The sequence below is a fragment of the Equus caballus genome, chromosome 19 (assembly GCF_041296265.1).
Source record: "Equus caballus isolate H_3958 breed thoroughbred chromosome 19, TB-T2T, whole genome shotgun sequence".
NCBI classification, from domain to species: domain Eukaryota; kingdom Metazoa; phylum Chordata; class Mammalia; order Perissodactyla; family Equidae; genus Equus; species Equus caballus.
Window position 1 is genome coordinate 55,903,289 of NC_091702.1, and position 27,567 is coordinate 55,930,855.

At 39.5% G+C, this 27,567-nt stretch overlaps 1 protein-coding gene across 50 annotated transcripts in view; it reads right to left on the reverse strand.

The window, feature by feature from the left end:
• PHLDB2 (pleckstrin homology like domain family B member 2) overlaps nt 1–27,567 on the reverse strand; it is a 222,954-nt gene that overhangs the window by 66,945 nt on the left and 128,442 nt on the right. For all 50 annotated transcript variants that reach the window (XM_070242834.1, XM_070242823.1, XM_070242832.1 and 47 more), the window contains 2 exons: nt 25,801–27,149; nt 317–700 (listed from right to left, as the gene is read on the reverse strand). In XM_070242834.1, the coding sequence (XP_070098935.1) occupies nt 317–700; nt 25,801–27,149 (1,733 nt within the window). The remainder of the gene's footprint in view (nt 1–316; nt 701–25,800; nt 27,150–27,567) is intronic.

Genomic DNA, 27,567 nt, shown 5'->3' on the forward strand with positions numbered 1-27,567 from the left:
ATACCCAGTATATGCACAGAAATATTAGGAAGGCACGTAGACACTTTAACTGTGTTTCTCTCTCAGGAGTACAACTGGAAGGGGCAGGGAGAAAAGAAACATTACTTTCTTTCTACTTTCTGTACTGCTACAATTTTTACAGGGCAAATTTGGTACTTTCTAGTAAACACTCCAATTTACTGCACCCTGTTTAGCTAATCACCTCTTAAATTGAAGCTTCACAGAAAACATTTTGGAAAACAAGCATGATAACCCCTCTAATCTCTAGGGCAATGCAGACGCAGAGTCCTAAGCCCTGGGTCCACGTCGGCTTTACCTTTGGTAGGATGCTTAGGTAAGCGGACTCGCTGGATGCCTTCAGAAAGGCAGAGGAGGCTGGTGGCGGAGTCCTGGTGAGGTCCCTGAGCAGGTCCTCGTTCTTGACGCTCCTGGGGGAAAGGAAGCTGGCAGTGCTCTGACCGAGGCTCCCGAAGACTGCCAAGTCCACATCGTGGACAGAGCCTTTCCGGTGGCACCTGTATCTGGTGTCAGGGCTCACCAGGGCTTCTTCAAACACAGACTCCTCATCCGAGAGCTGCAGCCTCTCCAGCTCCTTATTGATCTTCTGCACATCTGCCACGGTGGTGCCAGTGGATGAGCCACTGTCGGGCTTGGTGTACTCAGCACAGAGACTGAGGATCGTCTCCAGACGCTGTCTCTCCTGGAACAGGGAGGAGGGGCAGGTCGGTGAGTTTGCAGGAACAGAGACTCCAAATGCAAAGACTAAGAGGCTGGGACCACTGGTGACTTCATCCCACACATAAACCCACAGACACTCGGCTGATGACTTTCCATCATCTTTGATGGATGGATTTAAAGATCCAGATGAAACCCGGGTTAACAATGCCTGATTTTCCTCCCAAACTCCGTTCTGGCTGCCCCCTATTTTAAATTTTTAAAGATTGGCACCTGAGCTAACAACTGTTGCCAATCTTCTCTCTTTTTGTTTTTTTCCTGCTTTATCTCCCCAAATCCCCCTGGTACATAGTTGTATATCTTAGTTGTGGGTCTTTCTAGTTGTGGCATGTGGGACCCCGCCTCAACGTGGCCTGACGAGCAGTGCCATGTCCGCGCCCAGGATCCCAACCGGGGAAACCCTGGGCCACCGCAGGGGAGCACACGAACTTAACCACTCGGCCACGGGGCCGGACCCTGGCTGCCCCTTTCTTTATGTATCCCAGTGCTGACCTAGCACACAGCAGGGCTCAGTCAGCCATTTCTTGATTTATCAATTCTCCAAACACTTCAAAGGTTTTTTTTTTTAATCTCCATTTTTAATATCTTCATCCCCCTTCCTTCCCTCTACCCATCTACCTTCAACAATGTCTAGCTTTTCCATCAATACAGACTTAATATTTGTGCTTAAAATTAATTCTCTTTCTATACAAATATTATTCTACCGTTAGACACACAAAAGGAAAAGTGCTACTTAAAGGATATTTTAATTTAGAAGACATAACCAGATCTTTAATTTTTTTCTTGAAATGCTTTAAAATTTTCAAAACTTTTTATGTCTCATCACCAGGTGAAGGTCTTTTCTACCAATTTCTCACATGAGTAATTAAAATTATAAAAAAGTAGGAACATTGCATGAAAAGGAAGAACACTTCATATCATGTCCAGATAAAAAGACATTTAGTATATTTCAAATTCTGACATAATTAAATCTTTGATTCATTTAGTGGAAAATAAATCGATAATTCATTTGTTTAAGAAAATCAATATATAGGCCATTGATGTAGATAATGGTGCCACTTACTGATGCTTCACCAAGCTTCCCATGCAAAACAGGTAGATATTTATCATTTTTGACTTTAAGTAAATTTATTACATATTTGTGAACAACAGGATATAATTTACAAAATATTTATCATAAGTCTAGACAGCACTGTTTTGGGTGGGAAACCTCAACGTCTTCACCTCCCACATTAATTCCAATGCGAAAGTGAAAAGAAAAATAATAAAATAACATAAAATATCTGTTGTGATTACATCTACCACACTGAAGAGAGAATTCAAAAGCCTTCCATAGAAAAATATTTTCCAAACCGGTTATCAGTAACAAAATAGAAAATTTTTAAGCAGCACTGGGCTGCCGTTTTCAATTTCTAATGGCAGCTAATTTGTAAACAGAAAATTCTGAAGGCAGTTAGCTCTTTATTAACTGAAGGAGTATCAAATAGAAACATTAAATAGCAACAGACCAACATAATTTCCTGGTTTCCCTTAAATTCATTAATTAAATAAGATAGAAATCATTTAAATTGTATTTGACTTTTATCTGTCCTCTAGGTATCTGCCCCCCAAAAAAATTCAATAGCTTGATCAAAAGGACTGTTCAACTGGTTCCTACAGGCCCCACCTCCCTTTCACTGCCCGCGCCTCTGGACTCCAGCTGCAGCTCGGTCCTCATGGCTCTTCCCACGGCAGCCACTCATCCCAAGAGCTTCTGCACCCCTGTCCATCCAGGAGCCCTGCTGCTTATTTATCTCTGCGGCTGCCACCAGCTGCCAAGCCCGACCCATCTCAGCTTGACGGGAAGGGCATGGGGCGGGGGGACAAAGCATTCACCGCCTTATCTTAAACTTCTCCAACAATCTAGAAAAATCTACATGGGAAAATGCATACACAGCCTGCAAGGGCATATATGAAGAGGGGGACGGGAAGAAGATGTTATATTTTACCTTTCTCTACAGTCTCTGCATTACAGGCTCATCTCCCCCCAAAACGTTCTCTTTCTGCCATTTAGATAAATTAAGTGGAAGCATCCAAACTCAGTCTTTACTAATTTTTACAGTGTGTATGCATTAGCCTTGACATTAATTACATTTGGGATTATCTGAAAGTAGTCGATGTCCAATTCCGAGGGCTCCAATGAACGGTGCAGTCTTCAAAAGCATGACAGGGACTTCTGCCTAGCCTGCAATACATAGCAAAATCCCTCCCACATCTCCTTCCCAAAATAGTTCCTTTTGCTGCCAGCACTATTGCTTAATTCCAGAGGGAATAAATGATCCCAGCCTTAAGATGAATGCTATTTCAGACAGTGAAACGCAGTAGTCAAAGGCTTGTGCACAGGAAGTTTGGTCTACTGGTATGCGTTTCTCTCTATTCTTATCAACCCATTCACAGCCAATCTGTCCAGGCTTGAATCACACGCATGCAGCACTGCTGCCCACGAGTCTAGAAGAAATCCATGCCACCCCGAGCCACGCTGGCCCCGTAAAAGCTGCACCAAAGAAAAATAAACTGATGACGAGAAGTGCGTCAGAAGAAAGTCTGCAAGGCATTTCAGAACACACAAGCAGCCTTTTAAGGAAAACCCTGAACAGAATTCACCCTCATAAAATAATTCTCCCGTGAGCCGTCTTCACTCTGGAGTCTTGTTCCTTCCCATTCATCTACCACATTCCCCATTCTGTGTGACCCAAAATCAGGGTGACTGCTGCACGCCAGGATACTTTTGCGAATCAAACAGGACACTATTAATAATTACGCTGAAACCTCACGCGCCAATTGGGATTGGCAAACTGCGATGTACAGCTCCATAACTAACCCTCGATTTCCTTTGATGATTCACCTGGCAATCTGCTGAGTTGCCAAGCTACCCTCTTTGAGATCTCCAATTCCTACCCACCTTTCCAAACCAGCATCCTACTGTGCATTCTCTTGAAAAGCCACCAGTACAGAGTCTAAGTACCTAAATGGTCCAAAACATTGCTGTTAGGGATTTAGAAAGTAGGTCACTTTGAATCAAATTATTTTAAATACATTTTTATTTGTTTCTCCCTCTCCATTTTCCCTTTCTTCCATCTCTATATACCACATATAGCAAAGAAAGTTTTGAAGGGGATGCAAGATCTTAAAAAACATACCTGAAGAAAAAGGTATGCAGTTCTTTCCCTCAGTGGTTAAAAAAAAAAGTTGTGGGCCGAGTGTATGTTTTTGCCCTCAGAGCTTTCTTCCTTTTTCAGAGGAATGTGTTTGGCATTGCCCCACTACAGTTTACAGCACTCGTCAGGGACCTCACTCGTCTCCTAAACCCACCCAGTCCCCTTGTAATCAAGGGCAGCCAGTCTAGGCCACAGGACGGTAAATAGGATACAGAAATAAATTATGCAGAACACCAGTAGCTAATACTTAAGCACCGGTGAAATTTTTGTTAAAATCCTTCCACTTATAATGAAATACATTGGATCATTTATTACATAAAACAAAGGGTCAACCTTTAAGGGTTAGAGATAATTTAGTTGAAAGGAGGGTTTTTTTTTTAAGATTTTATTTTTCCTTCATCTCCCCAAAGCCCCCTGGTACATAGTTGTATTTATTTTTAGCTGTGGGTCCTTCTAGTTGTGGCACGTGGGACGTGCCTCAGCATGGCTGGATGAGCAGTGCTAGGTGTGTGCCCAGGATTCGAACCTGCGAAATCCTGGACCGCCGAAGCAGAGCACATGAACTTAACCACTCGGCCACAGGGCTGGCTCTGAGAGTTTTCTTTTTAAGAGGACCTGTTGTAACTGATAAGTTTGACTTTACTTCCCTCTTCTGCCAATCCTAAGGGTTCAATTATGTCTCCATAAGATATGTCTCCATAATATGTTCAATATATTCAATTAGGTCTCCTTAATAATGTCTCCATAATCTTTGATTCAATAAAGCTCTATTAAGTTACTCTCTGCCCAGTAATGTGCTGGGGGTACAAAGATGAAAAGAGAGAGCATTTCTACCCTCAAGTCTTTAACAAGAGGCACAAATAGGCAATCAATTAAAAACATAGTGATACCGGAAGTTTACAGAAAACCCATGGATTCACATGCGGGGAAGCAATAGAGAAAAATTACAGAGAAAGAAATTTGATTTGAGTACTCATAGATAACTTTCAGTCTGTCTGGTCTGTTGGACAGGTGGGCAGGGCATTTCTGTAAAGGAACCATAGAAGCAAAGACACAGAGTGGTGGATTATCATAGTATGCTTGAGACCAGCAACTACTATGTGGCTAGAGAGATGGGGTTCTTTGTTAAGAGGGATAAGGTACACGCAGAGAAATGGGTCAACTTTCTTTCTCTTTATATCAGGACTCAAAGAGATCTTGTTAGCCCTAAAGAAACTTTTAGAATAAATTCATAGGATGTACCAGTGAGAGTCAGAGACTCTGGTCTAACAGTGGATGGCAGAACGAGACGAGCTGGAGCTGACAGCAAGGAAGCAGAATTTCCAGGATTCCACAAACAAACTCTGATGTCTCAATTAGGTAGGTCAAACAGGAGGAAAACAGAAGCAACAGCTACAAGTCTTTTATATGGGTCTATTTGTTTTTAGAGATAAATCCCTTGGGTAGTAACTGGAGCTATTATGATCAGTTCTCCTCTTCTGGGCACAGAATAAAATGGTTCTTCTCTTCCAACCCCTAAACTAGATATGACTGTCAAACCTGCATTGGCCAATGAAATGTGAGAAGCAATGTGTGTCACTTCTGCCTGAATGGCCAGTCCATGATTCATTACATGCCTTGCTTTGCCAAGGCAGAGTGATGCTCCAGATAGTGTTGGATCCACCAGCCTGGGCCCTGAGTGAGGAAGTATGGAGCAGAGGCCCAAGTCAACCCATGCTGGCCAGGGACTATGAAGGAGAAGTAGACCTATATTATTTTAAGCCTCTGAAATAACTTTTTTTTCTTTCCTTTCCTTTTTGTTCCCCCCAGAGAAGCCATTATGAAAACCTTTCTTAATTCAAGCAGGTAGCTGGCCCAAAACCTAAAGATGAGGGACTCAGGGATCCTACTAAAGGAAGTTCATTTACTTACTGTGTAATCAAGAACTTGGTCTTGCCCAAAAAGAAATCTTTGCTGTTGGCTCCTGGAAGGTAATCTATTTCATACACAATAGAAGTGTTTTTGTTTAGGGCAAGGTTGGCCACAGCTGATAATCTTAGGGTGGGGGCTGACCACTCCAGAAAGACCAACCATGTGACTTAGTGTGGGGGCTTGGTGTCACATGGTATCACTCACCCTGGAGACAGAGATTAACCATGTGGACAATCAATCAATCACGCCTAGGTGATGAAGTCCCAACAAAAACTCTGGACATTGGAGCATGGGGAAGCTACCCTAGCTGCCAGCACTCCATGTGTTTTGTCACACACCCATGCAGTAGGGTAATACACCCTGACTCCACAGGGAGAGGACAGTGGAAGATTTACATCTGGAACCGTCTGACTCTGCCCTATGTGTCTCTTCCTTGGCTGATCTTTAGCTGTAGCCTTTCCCCGTAATAAATGATAATTGTGACTATAATAGCTTTCAGTGAGTTCTGTTAGTCTTTCTACCGAATCATGGAAACTGAGAGTGGTTTTGGGAACTCCTGAACTTGCAGTTGGTGTCAGATGTGAGGGTCGACAGCACCCTTTAACCTTGTAATTGGCCTTCACACTTACCCCATCACTGCCTCCTCTATCTATCTTTATCTATCTAGTCCTCCTTTCTTCAATGTACCACAGTGGCTAAGAGCTTGAACTCTGGAGCCAGACTGCTTGGGTTTGAATGCTGGTTCCATAGCCACTTGTATGGCCCTGAACAACTCATTTAGCTTCTCTGAGTCTTAGTTCCTCACGTATAAAACAGAGGATTACTGAAGTATAGACCTTATAGGGTGGTCATGAGGATTAAAAAAAAAAAAACAGAACATATATATACATACGTACATATGTATTTAGCACTTATGATGGTGTCTGAGACACAGTAGACACAATATAGGCATTAGCCCAATTATCTAGGGCAAGTCCCTTGGTCTTTCCAAAGCAAAGGCCTCTGCACCATTGCACCCATATTCCCTCCCACCATTCTGTGGCTTTGATCTATCAATTATCTCTTCTCTTACACTCTTATTTCCTCTCTATTGACTCCTTCCCCTCTGTCTGAAAATGTACTCAAATCCCATCCCTCCCCTCAAAAAAACTAAACAATAAATTATCCTTATCGGATTATGCAGCAGATCTGCTCCCCTACTTCCTCATTTTCCTTCACACCCCCACCACCCCCACGCTCCCAATCTCAAAGGAGTTGCCAATGCTCAACACTTCATTTGCCCTCCTTCCCAGCCCCTTGCAATCTGAGGCAGTGTTCCTGCCTTTGTGCACACTGAACACCCTGTAAGAGAAAGGGTACCTCCCACTTACCCAGGAAGATCAGGGGTAAAGTGAGCAGAAACAGGAGAAGCACTTTGAAATAAAGATATCAGGACTCTTCATGAAGGAAGCATTGTGCCTCTGTCTGTAATCTCATGTAAACAATTTGTGGAGTAAATCGACTTCTCTCTCTCACAGAAACACTGGACTTTGGGAGCAGAATCTGTGTCTATGTTCGATTAAGTGGAAAGAACACAGGTTTAGATCTGAAGTTTTGGCACCCGCCAGACCTATAACACAGAGGTTCTTATCAAGTTCAACCTTGCGAGTCTCTATTACCTGGTCTGTAAAACAGAGATGATAAGATTAGCACCTACCTTGGGTTCTTGAGAGAAATCAATAGGGGAGTATGTTTGAGAATATTTTATATACTTTATACTATAAAGTCTAAAATTGGTGCCTGTCACAGAGTAGGTGCTTAGTGTTTGTTAACCATGACTAGAGATGGTTTCCATCAAAAATTGGAAGTGAAATAGATAATTGTCTTATGGGTCCTGGGTAACCATCTCTAATACTGGTTAACAACCAAACCTAAAAACCACATCCAATTGTTTTCAGCAAAGGAAATATAGGAAAAACATGGAATATAACCAAATGTCTCCTTGAAAATTCACAAATCTATGGGCCTCCTTTGCCAGTCTGGAAGGAGAGAGAATTCCCTCACTGCCCCAAATTCCCTCCCGAGTGGATCACGTGCCTGAGCCCCTGGCAACAGTGCTCTGCCCAGTCACCACAGTAACGGAGAGAGGAAGGAATCTTTTCTGTCTCTCACTGCCATTTGGTCCCTCTATCCCCACAAATACAGATCAACATGCATTTCCTACAGCATATGAAATCCAGTGGAGTCACTTCTAGAAAGAACTGCCTTCCAAAAAGTCCATTCTATCCAGTGCACACACTCCACTCTGGATGTAAAATCTAGGTTTCTATTTGACATGGCCCCTGGCTCCACCTTCATCTCCAGAGACCATGAATGTCCCCGCCCCTTGAGTGCAGGCATCATTCAAATACCTCAGCAGCTTATCACATCCTGCCTCACTCATACTCAGACAAAGAAACCTAGTTTTTTAATCTCACTTCATAAATCAATTCCTCACATTCCTGATCGTTCTTTTAAAAATTACTATAACTCACTGGTGTGTCAACGTCTCCCTTAAACCCACTTGCCTCTACTACTACTGTTTCTAGCTGTGTCCCTATTTCGGAAGGAGCTTGTGCTCTAAAAAAATATATATATATAACATAAGTATATAACATTTAATTATTAACACATTTGTTAAATATACTGTTATTAATATATTTAATAATATATGTTATAATATATAATTATATAGATTATATATAATACATATATATACTGAGATAATGTTTATTTTTATTTTCATTTGCAGCAAACATGTCCTAAAATACCATCACTTGACTGAATTAATCCTCTTACTTTGTACCCCAAGAATGTTTTCTCAACTTGCTTTTCCACCTCTAGTTATTACTGGTATTTGTCAGGCAGACTCAAGTTAATTTCTGATCACAATGACCTACCAAAGACTTCAGCAAGATATAAATAGGATCTTCTGTAATGTAGTCCTTTTCCTGATGCCTTTTTGCATCATTTTGCCATTTAAAATCAACTGGCAGATGTGCAAGTTGTGAAAAGTTTTACTTTTATAAAATATTAGGGTTGAGGTGAACTATTCTTAAAATACTAAAAGATATCATTTGCAAAAATATGCCCAATATGAATGACTCCATAACATTATTTCCTCAACTCAGATAATTTAAGGGGAAAATAATGCACTTCTCCCTATAGACTGAAAAACACTGGCTATAAAGAAAGGAAATTCATGTGATCAATATAATCATAATTTCCACATAGTGTCTAAGAAAAATATGCCAGATATTTTTCCTTTTATGTGCACAGTGTTTCAGAAGGAATTCTGCAGGGAGCCTGAACTCTCTGTTAAAGGAATTATGCTACTGCTCAACACAATTAAAGAAAAGACAGCAAAACAAAAATCCAACAGTGCTGTCATTCGTTTACATTTTCACCTCAGCTTAACTAAGTTCCAGAGGATCTTTTGGTTTGTTTCCTCTGAAAGACCATAGTCTACAAAACACAATCCATTGAAATAATTTTAGAATTTTGTGTAATATTTTATTTTCTTCAATCAAAACCAGTCCATGAGAGGTATCAAGACCTTAAACTAAATTGTCACATTTGAAAATCTGTCCCCCAAAATATAAGGAACTCTTTTTTTGTACATAAAGAGGTTGGTAGAGTAAAAAAGTAGGAAAGTCGACATGTGAGAAAAGGAGGGGGGACATCACATATCAACTGAAAGTGTTGTAATGAGACTACCTACAAGAGAGACATCACATGGGAAACACCACGTGTTAAAATTTTAAAAAGCATGCCAGTAATTTTAGTTACAGAAATGCAAACTAAGCAATGACATGTCTTCTTTCTATATTTGAGATGTTAAGAAAGTAACTACATTTTCCCTTCTCCCAGGACAACTTTCAAAATTGAAATCTGTCTAACATGACTTAGGTCTTGGTCTTCGTGATCCGCTAGCAAAGATGACCTTTCAAAGATCCAGTTCTGGGGGCTGGCCCCGTGGCCGAGTGGTTAAGTTCCCGCGCTCCACTGCAGGCGGCCCAGTGTTTCGTTGGTTCGAATCCTGGGCGCGGACATGGCACCGTTCATCAAACCACGCTGAGGCAGCGTCCCACATCCCACAACCAGAAGGACCCACACGAAGACTATACAACTATGTACTGGGAGGCTTTGGGGAGAAAAAGGAAAAAAATAAAATCTTTAAAAAAAAATAAAAAGTTCCAGTTCTGTCATTCTACAATCAAAATGAAAGAATAAGAAATGTCTGAGAAACTTGTTCCTTTTAATTCTACTTAGCATTTTCTTAAAATCGTCTTTTCTTAAAATCTAAATTACAATGGGTATGGTCTTAGTAATTTTCAGTGAGAAACATCAATTTTTCCAAGCCAAAATTCTTCAACAGCACATGCCCCCCACAGAAAGATTTTCCCCTTGCAGTCAATTCGACTTCACCAGAGCAAAGTTGTTGGCCGTTCTAAACTTTGGGAAACTAACGTCCCTAACTTCTGCTTCTGGGAAGACGGTGGAAGAGGTATTTTTCCCTGGTCCTCCCACTAAGTCTAACTACGAATCCTGGACATTTTACATATAAGACAAACATAAGAAATTTCTGGAAGATGGTAAGGAGAGAGCAGATCAGCTAGGAACCCTAAGGACCCAAGGAAAAACACAGAAATGAGTCCCCTAGGATACCCTTTTGCCTTGACATCCCAGACTTGGAGTTGAACAAGAGGCAGCAATCTGGCTCAATCTCCATAGAATTATGCAGAGTGAAAAAAGCCAAATGCAAAAGGTTACCTGGTATATGATTACATTTCTATAACATTCTTGAAATGACAACATTATAGAAATAGAGAAGAGATGAGAGGTTGCCAGGGGTAACGGAGGAGATAAGGACGGAAGGAAAGTGGGAGCAGCTATAAAAGGGTAACACGAAGAACCCTTGAGGTGTTAGAACTGTTCTGTACCTTGACCGTATTAATGTCGATACCCTGGCTGTGATATTGCACTATAGTTTACAAGGTGTTACCACTGGAGAAAACAGGGTAAAGGGGACACAGGATCTCTCTGAATTGTTTCTTATAATTGCATGTGGATCTACAATTACCTCAAAATAAAGAGATTAACTTTTTTAAAAAGTGCCTTCTGCACACTGAGATGGCGGAATCAAAATTCTTCCACTGAAAAAACGATGAATATGTTTGCATTCTAATACTTATTTTGGACTTTTTTTTTGTTTTGAAAAATCAATCTTAAGCTTTAAAAATATTCTTCATAGCAAATATTCCCATAAACTTTTCTAGAACTGAAGAAGAAAAATTCACATTATAAGAATTTGCCAGCACAGTCACCAAACCTATTATTTGATGAGAAATTTATAAAGGTAGATCAATAAATGGCTTTTAATGTAGATACACCAAGTAATTTGACAATAAATTTGGGGATCATAGGAAAAATGACCCCATTTCCATGTACCTGTTGGTATTGATACACTATATTTTCAATTTCCATCTAGTTTGCATGTTTTCCTATGAATTTTACTTGTGAGTTTTATTTCTTATTTAAATGAGACTTCATGTATTGATTTATCATTTTAAAGAAAAGATGAGACTTTTTCTATAAGTGACATGGTGGCATACAGGGCCTCCCTTTAGCCTGAGTTACCTTCTCTATTTCAGCATTTAGCCCAAGAACACTCAACCACGCTAAGTAAGATTCAAAGCATACAATCCCTCAGTTCTGAGCAGGAATTTTTAAATGTGTGGCACCATCAAGAGGCAATAGCTTGTACTGCCACTGTCATAAGAACCTAGGGTTTGCTCTCAGGTAGAGAGGAGCCTGCTTTTCATAGCAACTGTCACAGACTATTGTCACACAGAATTACACTAAGACTTCAGCTCTGTGTTTTCCAGTTTGGAGTCACTGGATTATTGCTAAATGCTATGTTTTCCCTTCCCATTCGTTGTCTACCCCGCTAGCCCTCCAACCGAAGAAGAAGAAAAAAACGATGTGACAACTGTTTTTATTCTCAGTTAACTGGGGACAGTTGGCAATCTTAATTTGCTAATGATTAATTCCCTCAATGTTTATGCCAGCAATTTGCTGTTTAAAAGATATAAAGTCTTTTTTCTCTAATGACACAAGGTGATCCGACCATAGATAACAGTTTGCTTTATATTACCCACTAGTTAGAGATTTTCTCTTATTTTATTAGAAATGAAAGAAGTCAGCTTAGACAATGATAGTTTATTTAGGCAGTAGACAGCATCACCAATCTAATGCTGTGCTGTCCAATGTATTATAATGAATTTCACCTTTTGTTTAGTTTTTCTAACATAAGAAAATGTAAAATTACGTGACTCACATTTATGGCTCGCATTGTATTTCCAAGCCAGACTCTATAAACCATTCAAACGAGGCATGGCAGTGAAAGAAGGGCGAGAATGGCAGAAAATGACTGGCTGTTTTAAACACTAGAGCTAAGAAAAACAAGGCTCCACAGAAAGAAATCAGTTTAAGGCTTATGCTAAATCTGAGGATTAAATCAATTAATGCAACAATGGACATTCTGACTCTGAATATAGGAAGAGAGTCATAATTTCTAAATAGCCCTTTAAAAAATCTGAGCCACCAAGTTTATTTGGTTAGTAAACCAACCTCTAACCCCATTTGCAGTTTAACTGGCTCACTTCCCACTAGTGCAATCTTTTTTTTTAAACTAAAACTACAGTCAGGATGTAGCAAGAGGAAGGGCCACGTCAGGAAGGAGATGCCTTTCAAATCAAACTGGAAGACAAAATAGTTTTCAATACTTAAGCTTGCCTTCACATTTCAAACACATTCTTCTTGGGGGGGAGAAAAAGGATTAATATTACGGTTAGCCAACAACTGGCATTCTTTCAACATTGTCCATTCTGCTCCCAACTAAGAACTGCGGTAAAATTTACAATATATAAAGGTCTGAATGCCCAAATTGTCTTTTGGGGTCAGGAGTCAACAGAAAGCGGAGACAGCAAGAAACAGAACACATCCACAGGTAGAGTAACTTTCACCTGACCATACGCACTCTTCTTGGGTTCCCAGACAATTTTTCCTAATTATAAAACTAAATTAGAAAACCTGTTTACTCTCTGGTGCTTAAAATAGTCTCTGTATCTTAGCACCTTAAGGAGATTAGAGAACATATACATTTGTTTTATAAAATTCCATAACTCCTTAAATATGCTCCTCTATACTTCTACTTAATTTTAGAAAAATGAGATCTATGGTCTACTCAACAGACACAAGGCTTGGTTTCTGTACGATCCTGGAAAGCACCAATTCTCACAAAGAATGCTACAGAATTTTCAAAAAAAGAAAAAATAACTCATTTTCACCTTTTCATTTTTAATTTAAAATTGGAAGGGAACTTCTGCCTTTCTGAAAGTAAGAAGAATGCGTTTATGCTGAGACATTTGGTTCTTTTGTAGAGAGCATCCCTGTACCCTGGAACTAAGTGCACAGACTTAAGTTTGAGATGTCTGGGAACTAGAGGTGAGCCTATAGTCACAGAAGAAGGAAAGCCAGAATGAACGTCATGAATGAGTATCATTTACTCTTTTTAAAAACATATATGCAATGCTTCCCACACTCTAGTCATCTGGGTAGGAGCTGGATGCACAGCAGTGAGCAAGACAGACCTGCTCCCAGCCTCATGCAACTTAAACTTTTTCAGTTGTAAAACACTTTCAGAGAAGAGATTAAAACAAAACACCTTCCAGACAGTAGAAAATTGCTGACCAAGACATTTCACCTATTCAGATAATAACTACCATAGAAATATTAATATGTGCCTTGAAAGAAAGCCAATCTTATCTTCAGGGTGGTAGAGTATGTGAACAGTTAGAAAGCCTTATTCCTTGGTGCCTGATGAGAGCTGGCATCATATTACAATATGTTTGAGAAATGAATACCAAGTGTGACCCTACATCATTCTAAATGGCGACAATGCTGTTTATCAAGGCACCGCAGATGACAGTCATCAGCCAGAAAGAAAATATCGGATTGCTACAAAGCAATTTGTGGGAATCCACTGCTTCTCCACAATAGCACACAGATGCTTTTGGCCATGTCACCAAATGAATACTCTTAACAGCAGTAGGGTTTGCTTTAAATTTTTTATTTTCCCCTTTTCTTTTTAAAATGACTTTAACTGCCCTGGACCAAAAGATGAACTAGATGGCTATCACTACCTCTGTATTACTAGGAGGGAACAGCTATCAAGTGATATGAATAAAAGAATATCCTGCCTACTTTATAATGACTTCTCTAGCCTCTTGAACATCTGGTTTATCAAAGGATCAGCATCTCAACCCACTAGAGAAATCTTATCTATTACCCCTACCTGGAAAACAGCTCAGAACTAGGGAGCTTAAATGACCACTGACCAGCCCACAGAATGTCACAAGATCTATGGACTGAAGTGAACACACTTCATGCACACAGGAGCTTCTCGAGCCCTTACTTGCACCTAGTAACTCTTAGTTTGGAATATTTTTAAACAAAGCTTGATATCTGTTTCTAAAATCATAAAAAAAAAGGCTGGCATAATGACAAAAGCAAGAATTGGGAGGAGTGATGTCAGCAACATGGCACACACAGCACACCAGGATGCCTGAGAGAGTCATGCAGCTACACACCTGAAGGTGGATGGACACCACCCAGGGAGGTGGTGGAGACAGGTGAGCACTCTCTGGCCCTTTAGCAGCCCTGTACACACATGCGACTGCTCTCCCGGCTGGAGCACCCATAGCCCCACTGCGGCCCTGAAGTGGGGAGCATGTCTCGATGGGACTGTGGGAGGAGGCCGCAGCTGCCCTGAGCCCCTGCATGATGGTTTTCTTGTCTGGCAGGAGAGCCCACAGTGCCACTGTGGTTCCAGGAAGTGGTTCAGGCTTGGACCCAGTTGGGAGGCTCCTGCCCACCAAGGAGAACAGCTGATATGAACTAGGAGAAGATGGCAGCAGATCTGTGCACCCAGGCAAACAAGTTCCCAGCTGATGCAAATGCCCATAGTACCACTGCAGCCCTAAAGCGGGAAGCACCTGTTGGCAGGACTGTGGGAGTAGGCAGCAGCAGCTCCAAGCCCCTGCAAGATTGCGTTCTCATTTGGTGGGAGAGCCCACAGGGCCCCTGCAGTCACAAGGAGTGGCCCAGGCTCTGACAGGCACAATTGACAGGGATCACAGTGGGCTCAGAACACAGCTCCTGCCCCATCCCGAGTAGTGGTAGGTGGAATCTGCAAGCACGTACTATCACTATGTGAAGATAAAAATCCACTCTTTCAAATAATATGAAGAAATATATTAATACCCCAGACCAGACAGAAAAAGACAAAAACCCAGAAATTAATTCTGAAGGCACAGAAATCTACAACCTAAATGACAGAGAATTCAAAATAGCTATCATAAAAAAAATTCAACGAGTTAGAAGAGAACTCAGAAAGACAATTCAATGAAATCAGGAACAAAATTAATGAACAGAGGGAATTCTTCACAAATGAGATAGAAACTATAAAGAAAAATTAATCAGAAATGTTGGAGATGAAAAACACAATGACTCAGATAAAGAAAAATCTGGACTCCTTAAATAACAGAGCTGATATTATGGAGGATGGAACTAGCAATAAAGAGGATAGGAATACAGAAATGCTTCAGATGGAGGAGGACAGAGAACTAAGACTAAAAAGAAATTAAGAAATTCTCCAAGAAATATCCAATTCAATTAGGAAATGCAACATAAAGATCATAGGTATTCAAGAGGGAGAAGAGTGGGAGAAAGGAGCAGAGAGGTTGTTCAAAGAAATAATAGCTGAGAACTTCCCAAACCTGGAGAAGGAGCTGGAATTACAATTAAAAGAAGAAAATATAACTCCTAATTACATCAGTGTAAAAAGACCTTCTACAAGGTATATATTAGTAAAACTGGGAAAAGTCAATGACAAAGAAAAAAAAATTAAGGGCAGCAAGGAAGAAGAAAATAACCTACAAAGGAATCCCTATTAGGCTTTCAGTGGATTTCTCAGCAGAAACCTTACAGGGTAGGAGAGAGTGGAATGATATTTTCAAAACTCTGAAAGACAAAAACTTTTGGCCAAGAATACTCTACCCAGCAAAAATATCCTTCAGATATGATGGAGAAATAAAAACTTTCCCAGATAAACAAAAGCTGAGGGAGTTCATTGCCACAAGACTGCCACCTATAAGATATGATCAAGAAGGCCCTCATACCTGAAAAAAAAAGAAAGAAAGGGTTCACAAAACCTTGAGCAAGGAGATAAATAGGCAGATGGAATCAGAAAATTGTAACTCTCTATCCGAATGGATTAGCAAACACTTAATTATAATATTAAAGATAAAGGGAAGGGTTGGAGAGGGTGTGGAGAGAAGGGAACTTCTCACTGCTGGTGGCAGTGCAAACTGGTGCAGCCACTATGGAAAGCAGTTTGGAGTATCCTCAGAAAATTAAGGATAGATCTACGATATGATCCAGCTATTCCACTGCTGGGTATTTATCCAAAGAACTTGAAAACACAAAGGCATAAAGATACTTGCACCCCTATGTTCATTGCGGCATTATACACAATAGCCAAGACTTGGAAGCAACCTAGGTGCCCATCAAGGGACGAACGGATAAAGAAGATGTGGTATTTATACATGATGGAATGCTACTCAGCCATAAGAAATGGTGAAATCCAGCCATTCGTGACAACATGGAGGGACCTTGAGGGTATTATGCTGAGTGAAATAAGTCAGAGGGAGAAAGTCAAATACCATATGATCTCACTCATAAGTAGAAGATAAAAACAACAACAAAAAAAACAACATAGCATTGGAGATTGGACTGGTGGTTACCATTGGGGAAGGGGGGAGGGGGGAGGGCAAAAGGGGTGATTAGGGTCACATGTGAGGGGATGCACTATAATTAGTGTTCCAGTGGTGAACATGATGTAATGTATACAGAATTTGAAATATGATGTACATCCGAAAAAAATAAAAATTAAAAAAAAAAAGATAAAGGGAAGGAAAATTTAGAATAAATATAATCACTTCATTTTGACCACAAACTCACAACACAAAATGGAATAAGTTGTGACAACAATAACTTAGAAGGGGAAGCGGAAAGAGATGGAAACTGCTTAGACGAAGGAAATAAGAGGCTATCAGAAAATGGACTATCTCATCTCCAAGATCTTTTACACAAACGTCACGGTAACCACTAAACAAAAAATCAAAATAGAGACACAGATGATAAAGAGAAAACTAAGAAAACCATCATAGAGAGCCACTAAACTGAATTGGCAGTCTGAAATACACAGGATAAGAAACAAGGGACATACAGAACAACTGGAAAACAAGTGATAAAAATGGCAGCGTTAAGCCCTCATATATCAATAATCATTCTAAATGTAAATGGATGGAATTCTCCAATCAAAAGACACTGGCTGAATTATTAAAAAACAAGACCCAACAATATGCTGCCTCCAGGGAACACATCTCAGGTTTGAAGATAAACACATGCTTAGAGTGAAAGAATGGAAGATGATAGACCAAGCTAATGGCAAACAAAAGAAAGCAGGTGTTGCCATGCTTATATCAGACAAAGTAGACTTCCTGATAAAAAAGGCAATGAGAGACAGAGGGACAGTATATAAGGATAAAAGGGACACTCCACCAAGAGGACATAACACTTATAAATATATATGCAACTAACACAGGAACACCAAAGTACATACAGCAACTTTTAACTGACCTACAAGGAGATACTAACAGCAACACAATAATAACAGGGGAGCTTAACACCCCACTTTCATTAATGGATAGATCAACCAGACAGAAAGTCAAAAAGGAAATAGTGGAACTAAACAAAAAACTAGACCAGACAGACTTAATAGATATTTATAGAACACTCCATCCAAAATCAGCAGAATACACAATCTTCTCAAGTGCACAGGGAACATGAAAAGATAAACAAAATTGACAAACCTTCAGCCAGACTCACTAAGAAAAAAAGAGAGAAGGCTCAAATAAATAAAATTAGAAATGAAAGAGGAGAAATTACAATGGATACCACAGAAATGCAAAGGATTGTAAGAGAATACTATGAAAAACTATATACCAAAAAATTGGACAATCTAGAAGAAATAGATAAATTCTTAGACTCACACAACCTCCCAAAACGGAACTAAGGAGAAATAGAGAATCTGAATGGACCAATCACAACTAAAGAGATTGAAACAGGAATCAAAAACCTCCCCAAAAATAAGCTTGGGACCAGATGGCTTCTCTGGAGAATTCTACCAAACAGCCAAAGAACAGATAGTACCTATCCTTCTCAAACTATTCCAAAAAACTGAAGAAGATGGAATATTTCCTAACACATTTTACAAGGCCAACATCACCCTGATCCCAAAGCCAGACAAGGACAACACAGGAAAGGAAAATTATAGGCCAATATCACTGATGAAATAGAGGCAAAAATCCTCAACAAAATACTGGCAAACCAAATATAGCAATACATTAAAAGGACCATACACCATGATCAAGTGAGATTTATTCCAGGGATGCAGGGATGGTTCAACATCCACAAATCAATCAATGTGATACAACATATTAACAAAACAAGGAATAAAAAGCACATGATCATCTCAATAGATGCAGAGAATGCATTTGACAAGATCCAACATCAATTGATGATAAAAACTCTCAAAAAAATGGGTATAGAAGGAAAGTACCTCAACATAATAAAGGCCACATATGACAAACCCATATATAACATCATACTCAATGGGGAAAAACTGAAAGCCAACCCTCTGAGAACAGTAACAAGACAAGGATGCCCACTCTCACCACTCTTATTCAACATAGTACTGGAGTTTTGGGCCAGAGCAATCAGGCAAGAAAAAGACATAAAAGGTGTCCAAATTGGCAAGAAAGAAGTGAAACTCTCACTGTTTGCAGACGATATGATTTTATATATAGAATACCCTAAAGAGTCCATCGGGAAATTTTAGAAATAACCAAGAAATGTAGCAAAGTTGCAGGGTACAAAATCAGCTTACAAAAATCAGTTGCATTTCTATACTCTAGTAACAGACTAACAGAAAGAGAACTCAAGAATACTATTCCATTTACAATCACAACAAAGAGAATAAAATACATAGGAATAAATTTAACCAAGGATGTGAAAGACCTATACAATGAAAACTATAAGACATCATTGAAAGATATCAATGATGATGTAAAGAAATGGAAAGCTATTCCCTGTACACAATTGGAAGAATAAACATAGCGAAAATGTCCATACTACTTAAAGCAATCTACAGATTCAATGCAATCCTAATCAGAATCCCAATGACATTCTTCACAGAAACATAACAAAGAATCCTAAAATTCATATGGAACAAGAAAAGACCGCAAACAGCTAAAGGAAACCTGAGAAAAAAGAACAAAGCTTGAGGCATCACAATCCCTGACTTCAAAATATACTACAAAGCTATAGTAACCAAAACAGCATGCATGGTACCGGTACAAAAACAGACATACAGATCAATGGAACAGAATTGAAAGCTCAGAAATAAAACCACACGTATATGGACAGCTAATCTTTGATAAAGGAGCTAAGAAGATAAATGGAGAAAGGAAAGCCTCTTCAATAAATGGTCTTGGGAAAACTGGACAGCTACATGTGAAAGACTGAAAGTAGACCATTATTTTTCGCCATACACAAAAATTAACTCAAAATGGATCAAAGACTTGAAGGTAAGACATGACACCGTAAAACTCCTAGAAGAAAATAGAGGCAGTACATTCTTTCATATCAGTCTTAGAAGGATCTTTTCCAATATGTGTCTACTTGGGTAAGGGAAACAAAAGAAAAAATAAACAAATGGGACTTCATCAGACTAAAGAGCTTCTGCAAGCCAAAGGAAACCAGGAACAAAACAAAAAGACAACCCAAGAACTCGGAGAAAATATTTGCAAATCATATATCTGACAAGGGGTTAATATCAAAAATATATAAACAACTCATACAATGCAACAACAACAAAACAAACCCGATCAAAAAATAGGCAGAGGATATGACCAGACATTTTTCCGAAGAAGATATAGAGATGGCCAACAGGCACATGAAAAGATGTTCAACGTCACTAATCATCAGGGAAATGCAAATCAAAACTACAATGAGATATCACCTTACACCTGTTAAAATGGCTATAATTACCAAGACAAACAAAACAAATATTGGAGAGGATGTGGAGAAAAGGGAACCCTCATACACTGCTGGTGGGAATGCAAACTAGTGCAGCCACTATGGAAAACAGTATGGAGATTTCTCAAAAAATTAAAAATAGAAATACCATATGACCCAGCTATTCCACTACTGTGTAGTTATCCAAAGAATTTGAAATCAACAATTCAAAGAGACTTATGTACCCCTATGTTCATTACAGCATTTTCCCATTAGCCAAGACATGGAAACAACCCACGTGCCTATGGACTGATGAATGGATAAAGAAGATGTGGTGTATACATATAATGGAATACTACTTAGCCATAATAAAAGACAAAATCATCCCATTTGCAACAACATGGATAGAATTTGAGGGTATTATGTTAAGCAAAACAAGCCAGACAGAGAAAGACAAACACTATATGATTTCACTCATATGTAGAAGATCAACAGACACATGGACAAAGAGAACAGATTAGTGGTTACCAGAGGGGAAAGGAGTTGGGGGTAGGCATAATGGGCAACGGGGCACATATATATGGTGACAAATACTAACGTACAACTGAAATTTCACAATGTTATAAACTATCATGACCTCAATAAAATTTTTAAAAATAAGAAAAAAAGCAAGACTTGGCAGCTGAGAGGAAGACAAACGATAAAAAACTACACATCTCAAATAGCACAGCAGTTGGAAGCTATTCAATGTAGACTCAAAGTGAATTATTATACCTCATTAATAGGTCCTTGGAGGTTCATAATTAGAGTTCACTCTTTAACACTCAATATAATTACCTTGAGTTTTCAAATAAAGATTGAACAAAGAAAAAACATCCAGATGAAACACTGGTATAATCACAAGCTAAGCTAAAACTTAGTGCAGGACTTATGCTTAGTGAACCAGCTTTATCTTGCTTGGTTTCCTAATTAATGAATTCAATAAATCCTTGGCATCTATTCATTCCACATAAGTATTAGAGTTGCATTTATTTTTTGAAAATTATGCTTTGACAATTTGGAGGTCCCAGTGGACCCAGCCTGTAGAGTCAATTAGGCTGCATGGCTCATGAAGTGTTCTCAGGGGCTGGAAGTCCAGGCACAGCTTTCCTTGGCTCCTGGACTGCCTCCCAAATGGTAGGAGAATTTCACCCTCACTGACTCGCCATCCTCTGGAGTTTTTGTTTTCCTACTCTCTGCTCACACTTTTGTTTCTGATCCTTGGCCACGTTTGGTCAGGGTTTTGGTCTGCACACAATCAACAGTTATCCCCACCGGTGGCAGCAATGACTGGGAATCTGGTTTTATGGTCCGACACTTGGTGACCTGTCAGGTAGAACTGGAATCTAGCCATGATCAGGTGACAGATGACTGAGCATTTGTTTGTTGTTGTTTTGTTTGTTTATTGTGTTTCTATTTGTAAGCCCAAATCAGGACCATATTTTGGGCCCAGGGGAAATGCAACCAGTCTTTTGAGATCTGGAACGGTGAGATTTTGCGTTCCAGTGTTTGCTCTCGATCTGCAGCTGAAGCTGTAGAACTTGTCCTCTAAGTTCTTTATCTGTCTGTCTCTGCACCTGAGAAAAAATTCCCTGCGTGTAGGTGAAATATTTTCCTTACTCCTGAGGATAATAATAAATTAAAAGAAAGGACCTGTGTTCTGGCCTATAGAGACTAATAAGCAGCTAAATAAATCTAACATACCCAAAATTCCAAGAAAATAAAACGAAATTTTAATAATTTAAATGTGTTCTCGTTTTAAGAAAAAGACCTTTCTTGGAAAAACCACTGACTTTAGAAGCACTTTTTTACCTTAGAAAACAAGTTCACACGATTAAAGTGAAGCCTTACACAAATCAGACTGATTTGACAATTTAGTTTAAAAGGTGTATGTCTTGGCCTTCTTTTGTCAGTGTATAGTATAATATAAGTGCAATTTCATTTTTTAAATAAGTTTGGATTTGCTTTATCCCTAAAGAGATTAGCTTACCTGAACTTCTTAAATGCTTTATATTAGTCTACTGAAAAGATAAGCTAAGATTACTTCCACACAATATTTAAGACTCAGAAAAATATAAAATTTGTGCTCAACTAAACTGAATTATAATTGTGACAAACCTTTTTATAGCAGTAGTAATTATATTCTGTGATGTGTCAGCTTAAACATAATTTCCAATATCTGTAAGTATTTTTGTCTTAAAATGTCTGGTTGTTCCAGAATGTGAAAGAAGACCATGAAGAACAAAAGTTGATAGAAACTTTAAAAATTGTAGGTTTGTAGAAAGGGAGCTTTATTTGACTTGGTTTATAGTACTTGCAAATAAAGTCTATAAAGATGTAATAAAATGTTAAAATTTTTGCAAAGTTTGCAAAACTTTGATGGGTTTATTTATGAAGTATTTTTTTTAATGTAATGCATGACAAGTACCCTATTAATGTAAAACTAAAATGCAATTATCTCTATTGAAACGACAGACTGATCCTGGAGAAATCAGCGTGTGGTTACAAGAGGTAGTAAAAGGTGGGTTTTGGATATAATCTGCCCAGAGAGCAGCATTTTAGTATCTCACAAGAGTAAATTTCTGTGCCTTGTGCTAACTGGGATATATCCTTGCACACTCAAAGTGACAGAAAAAAGTTCCTCACTTCTGAATGATTTAAGATTTCTTGTTTATTATAAAATAATCTATTGTCACTTTATTAGGTAACCAAACTGCAAACATTCATTGCTCTCAGGCATCCACAATCCCGTCTTACTCAAGAGATGAAATCTCTGATTAATATTTGATTTTGCCTTCCCAGGATTAGACCCTAAATTCAGAAAAAAAAAAAAATTCCAAGATCTCTTTTATACCTGAACTATCTTAAGCTTTCCCAGAGGACCCCTGGGCAAGCACAAGGATTTGTTCATTAACCTTACAAAGAGAAAGATGATAGAATAACTAGGTTTTTTTTTGCCATGCCCCATATTTATAAATAGCTCAACACTATCAAGAATTGCATAGGAAGATTTGTCAAATCAAATGAGAGGTTCAGCCTTCCCTAGGCTAATTTTGAACATGTAAAATATTATAACATAAATAAAGTTCAGAGATTGCCTACTTTAGAGAAAGGCCCTGGGTATATGCCAATGTCGTCACTCTGTAACATGTTCTTACCCTCAGGGGAAACTCTGATCAAATAAGACCGATGTCTCTTGTCCTGATAGAAGATTTTAACTCTCCTTCTTGCTGATACTGTTTGTCAAATTAACTACAGATTAACCACAGACACTTACTCTTATCCTCACCAAGCAGTCTCTGCTTTCCTCTCATGCCTACTACCGAAAGACTCTACTCAAGTTTATATAGACTAGAATGTGCCCTTAACAAAGGAAGACAGTCTCAGAGCCTGGAGGATAGAACTTCACCAGGCACTCTTCAAAGAACAGACTTGCGGGGAGAGGCTTCGTTGCTGCCATTATGTAGACAAGCATGAGACCATCTCAGGCAGCTAAATCAGATTTTCAGGACTTCTTTTATTCCAGACACAGATGACTTCATGAAATCAAATTAATGATCCAAGATGCAGAGGACTAAGAATTAATTACATAGAAACTGACAGCAGAAATCTACTTTCTAAATGAAGATATGTGTTTTGGAAAACTATTGGCATTATTTTTAATGTCCTATTTTCCGATGGGAAAAACCTCTTAGTGTTCACCTTGATCTATCTCTAACTCTCACTTTAGTTGACTCTGATTTTGCAAACTAAATGGAACATTCTTTTAATGGTAACTTGTTCTGCTTGGTCCCTCAGAATTCAGAAAGAAATATTTTTCCTGTGACTTTACTTTTAAATGGCAATAACATTATTTGCACAGGCTCAATAAGAATCTGTCCTCCCTTTTACTGGGATGTAATCAGACAAACAGACTACACAACAGAGGCCAAACCTAGAGTATCGTATTTAAAAATAAGCCTTATTTCATCAGATATGACAAACCTATTACTAAGGAAAAAGTGTTATAACTTCATATTTGGAGCCAGCACTCACAAAGTTCTCCCAAGAAGTTGAACTAGGACCTGTCTGTGGCTTTTGGGGCACTGACCTTACAAGCAGTAAGGTAGGTCACTTTTTGGATTGCCAGGAAGCTTAGCAGATTTGGGGAAACTAGAGGAAAGAGAAAGTCACCAACACTTATAGGTGCTGGTGTTGAAAGATGAAACCCGGTAGAGATGAATTTCTTGAGTTTGGTTTCCTATCCTTGGAACAGAAGAGTAAATAAGAGCATTTAAGGAAGATCTCTGGGGTAATAGAAGCCACTGAAAATGCTCTCCTAGATTTCTTAATAAGTCATCACATAGAAGTTAATTCTCTGGCTTTATTTAACAATAGTTCAGCACAGTATAGTGCTAGATGCGCTACCCACACTCAAAAAGGCTTTTATATGCTAATTCAAACTTCTCGACCTATGTCAGTGAATCAAGCCCAAGTACAATGGGTTTCTGTGACCATGAAAAATCTTCAGAGATTATTTATGATAACAAAGGGAGCTGCCATACTGGAGCACTGTCTAACAGACCCATCCAAGGAATTTCCAGTTCTCTAGGGGTATGCACATTAATTCACTATTACTGATTAGGATATTTGGAAACTCTGTAAGGATAGGCATTAACTTATCAAAAACTATGAGTCATGCAAATGATTCTTTTTCCAAAATTTCAAACAAATTTTGTCCTGTATAAATGCAAATGATTTCTGTTCATTATGATCCAAAGGTGACAATTTTGTTGTCCTGTAGGGCATTAACTCTTTGGGTATGTGACTCAGAAATCTTACTCTAGCATACTTTCTTTTACTAACTAAAATACTTTTGATACTCCTATAGTTTGGTAAATCAGCTTTACTCTCCTGCTGATTCCCTCATTAAAGAAAGCATTAATCATTAATCATTAATGAATTCAAACAATCTCTGACATGAATTCATCCTAAAAAAAACCCCTATGCTTAAAAGAGAATAGAAAAATGTGGCATCCATTAGTGGCCCTCTCATGTTTCCTCCTTTCTTATTATTGTCAATATTTTACACAATAACCATAAATCCATTTTAATGAGAAAAAGATAACTCAATAAATTTTGTGAGTATATGTGGTTTGGAGTCACTGTATGTACTAAGACATGGCTGAAGGGAGTGTGGTATGGGTATAAAGTGCAGAAAAAAGGTTGAGCACCATTGAAGCAACCTTTCAACTTTCTAGACAACTTGGTGTACAGAAAGATTCGCTGCCTAATTCCTGATGAGCAGTGATTTCACTGATTATTTCCATCATACTATGCAAATTTGATGATATAAATAATGCAAATCAGTGCTTCCTCATAGTCTTAAAGAAAAAGTTTGTAAGACATAAGAAATTCAGTAAAATTCACAACTACCTTTGTTAGGTTTATTAAGAATTTACACTTGTGAGAAATCACAAGTATAAAGTTGCAGAGCAACTTAACATAACATTAGGCACATGTCGGCCTTCAAAATCCCCACTCGTAACTAATAATCGTGATCTGGCAAGAGGAAGGACAGCAAGAGAAAACCTAGGAAGGGACACTAGTGGCTGGTGCACATGGAAAGTCTACACGCCCACATATATCCTTGGAGTTAAGTCTCCAAGAAGCTGTTCAATAAAACAGTGAGGTCAAGTTGGATGAAGAAGATTACCAGTCGCTCCATCTCCTGCTCCCTGAGTCTCTCCTCCCTCTGTCGCCGGTGATAATCCATCAGGTCCTCGCGTCCTGAAATGGAGCTAATGCTGCTTTTCCGTTCGCGAAGGACAGGCTGGGGAGTTCCTGAGGCCTGTCTGAGGCTGTCCAAATCTGCATCATCAAACTCGACAGATCCACAAGAGAAGTTCCTCCTGGCTGCAAACATTCTGTCCGGCTCTCCAGGAGGAAGTGAATGACCTGAGCTGCTCCCTGAGTAGGGAGCCCTATCAAGGTCATCAGAGGTACAGGAGGAGGTGGAGGCCAGAAGCATCTTCCGAGCCACTCGAGGACTGGCAGGGACGCTGAGGGTGGAACTTACATAAGGACTGCCCTCAGACGCAGAGGTTTTATAGGGTAAAGCCCCTGAGCTCAAAGAAGAAAAAGTCAGGTAATTGTCGTTGTCTATTACGCTATGAGGTAGATCCTTTTCGCCTAGTTTTGTTCGTTTGGAACTGCCCAGAGAGTTTCTGGGAGGCAAGCTGAGAGGCGTCAGCTGGTTCTCCGTGGCCCTGTGCAACCTGGGGAGAGATCGGCTATAGGCTCCCATGTGACTCAGGCTGCTGCCCGAATACTTCCTGGTTCTGACACCGATGTTTTCAGGTGCCAGCTCCTTGTGTCTGGTCAACTTGGGCTGAAGCATCAGGTTGTCCTGGATGCTCATCTTCCTGGCTTGCTTTGGGCTTGAAGGCATGCTTGCGGCCCCTGACCTGCTGCTGGGAGAGGGGCCAGTGTCACTCAGGGAGCTGCCATTCCACATGGCCAGGAGCGAGCCAGACACTTTTCGGCCTTCCAGCCCTCCGAGAAAGTAGACATTGTCGTGGGATTTATTTCTTGAGCTGTATTTGGAATAGGGGGGCTTCTCTGAGAGCCTCAAGGGCCTTTCACTGTCCCGGCCAGTATAAGGATCAAAGTCTGCTCTCCCGAGTGGATATCCACTGAGGGAGGGTGAAGTGCTGAGTAAAGGAGTGGGAGGTTTCATGGAAATATTTTTGTCAGTTCCATCACAAGAGAACTGCTTGTTTCCCTGGATTTTGGCCAAGGAGGGGCTACTTCTGACACTGGTTCCCAAAGGAGAAGGGCTTCTCTTAGCAGGCACGGGTTGTGAGAGAGTTAAATAGGAGCCAGAATAGTCTCCGTTGGCTTTAAATCTCAGACTGGAAGAATATTTCTTTGGGCTCAGGCTCTCCATCATGTTTTCGGAATCGTTCTCCAGGGAATTCGCCACAAAGTCTGCCTCTAAGCTACCATTCTGTAAATCCAGCTGCTTTTGCATGTGGCTATGCTCTGCCATAATCTTGTTGGAATCTGTAAAGGAAAATAAAGAGAAAGTTTTACTTAACAAAGAAAACTTTAAAAAACCAATCACTTGTCAGCCTACATGTGAACAAATAGCCTTGCAGCAGGGCCTAATGTAATTAACAAATGCAAACTCTGTTTTAGTCATAAACCTGGTAAAATTGTACTGCAAAACGAAGAAGAATAAAGATCACTGGTTTGGGATTTTTTTTGTACAAAAGAAAAATAACCCAAGAGGACGTCAATGATATTTGAAAGGAACAAATCTCTACCCAAGTACAGGTGCAGGATTAAGCTGGTACATAAAAAAGACAATTTCCCTTTAGTGTTCTAGTCCTGGCAAACCACCTGCTTCCTGAGTACCTTGCAAACACCCAAAGGGGGAATGTAATGCCTCTTCCTTTAGATGTCTCTGCTAGAATCATTA